General features: G+C 64.2%; 1 protein-coding gene across 1 annotated transcript in view; it reads right to left on the reverse strand.

Moving 5' to 3' along the window:
- Positions 1–556, reverse strand: part of SYNC (syncoilin, intermediate filament protein) — a 14,368-nt gene that overhangs the window by 4,040 nt on the left and 9,772 nt on the right. The window contains exon 2 of the mRNA XM_009882782.1: positions 36–549. Coding sequence (XP_009881084.1) covers positions 36–549 — 514 coding nt within the window. The remainder of the gene's footprint in view (positions 1–35; positions 550–556) is intronic.

Genomic DNA, 556 nt, shown 5'->3' on the forward strand with positions numbered 1-556 from the left:
CGACACGGCGGAGCCTCCAGCCGCTGCCTCAAAACCTCCTTTTCCTTCTCGCAGGTCTCCTTCAGCTGGGACAGTTCGCCGGAGAGTTGCCCAGCCTGGGTCTCCAGCTCGCCCCGGTAAGCAGCGTGCTGGGAGAGGTCGTGCCGCCGGCTCTCCAGCTGGTATTGGCAAGCCACGCACTCCTTCGTCACCTTGAACAGCTTCTGCTTGATCTGCCGGATCTCATCCTTCAGGTTGTCCCTCTCCAGCTCCACCTTGGCCAGCAGCCGGCAAGCTGCCTGGATCTCCTCGTGGGCATGGCGGATCTCCTGCAGCGCCGGCTCCCGGAGCTGGCCGAGCTCCGCGATCAGGCTGTCTCTCTCTTTCTCCAGCTGCTCGACGGCTTCGATGCATTCTTGGAAGTAGTCCCCCAGCTCTTCAAGGGTCAGGCACTGATGCTCCGCACCGTCTGCGTCCAAGGGGCCGCATGCCCCCTCTGCGTCCATATCCAGCGGGATCCCTGCCCCGTTTGCATCCGCGTCGGCTGGGGTTCCTGCTCCGGCTGTGGCCCTGGACA

Source organism: Charadrius vociferus, unplaced genomic scaffold (assembly GCF_000708025.1).
Source record: "Charadrius vociferus isolate BGI_N301 unplaced genomic scaffold, ASM70802v2 scaffold783, whole genome shotgun sequence".
Classification (NCBI taxonomy): Eukaryota; Metazoa; Chordata; class Aves; order Charadriiformes; family Charadriidae; genus Charadrius; species Charadrius vociferus.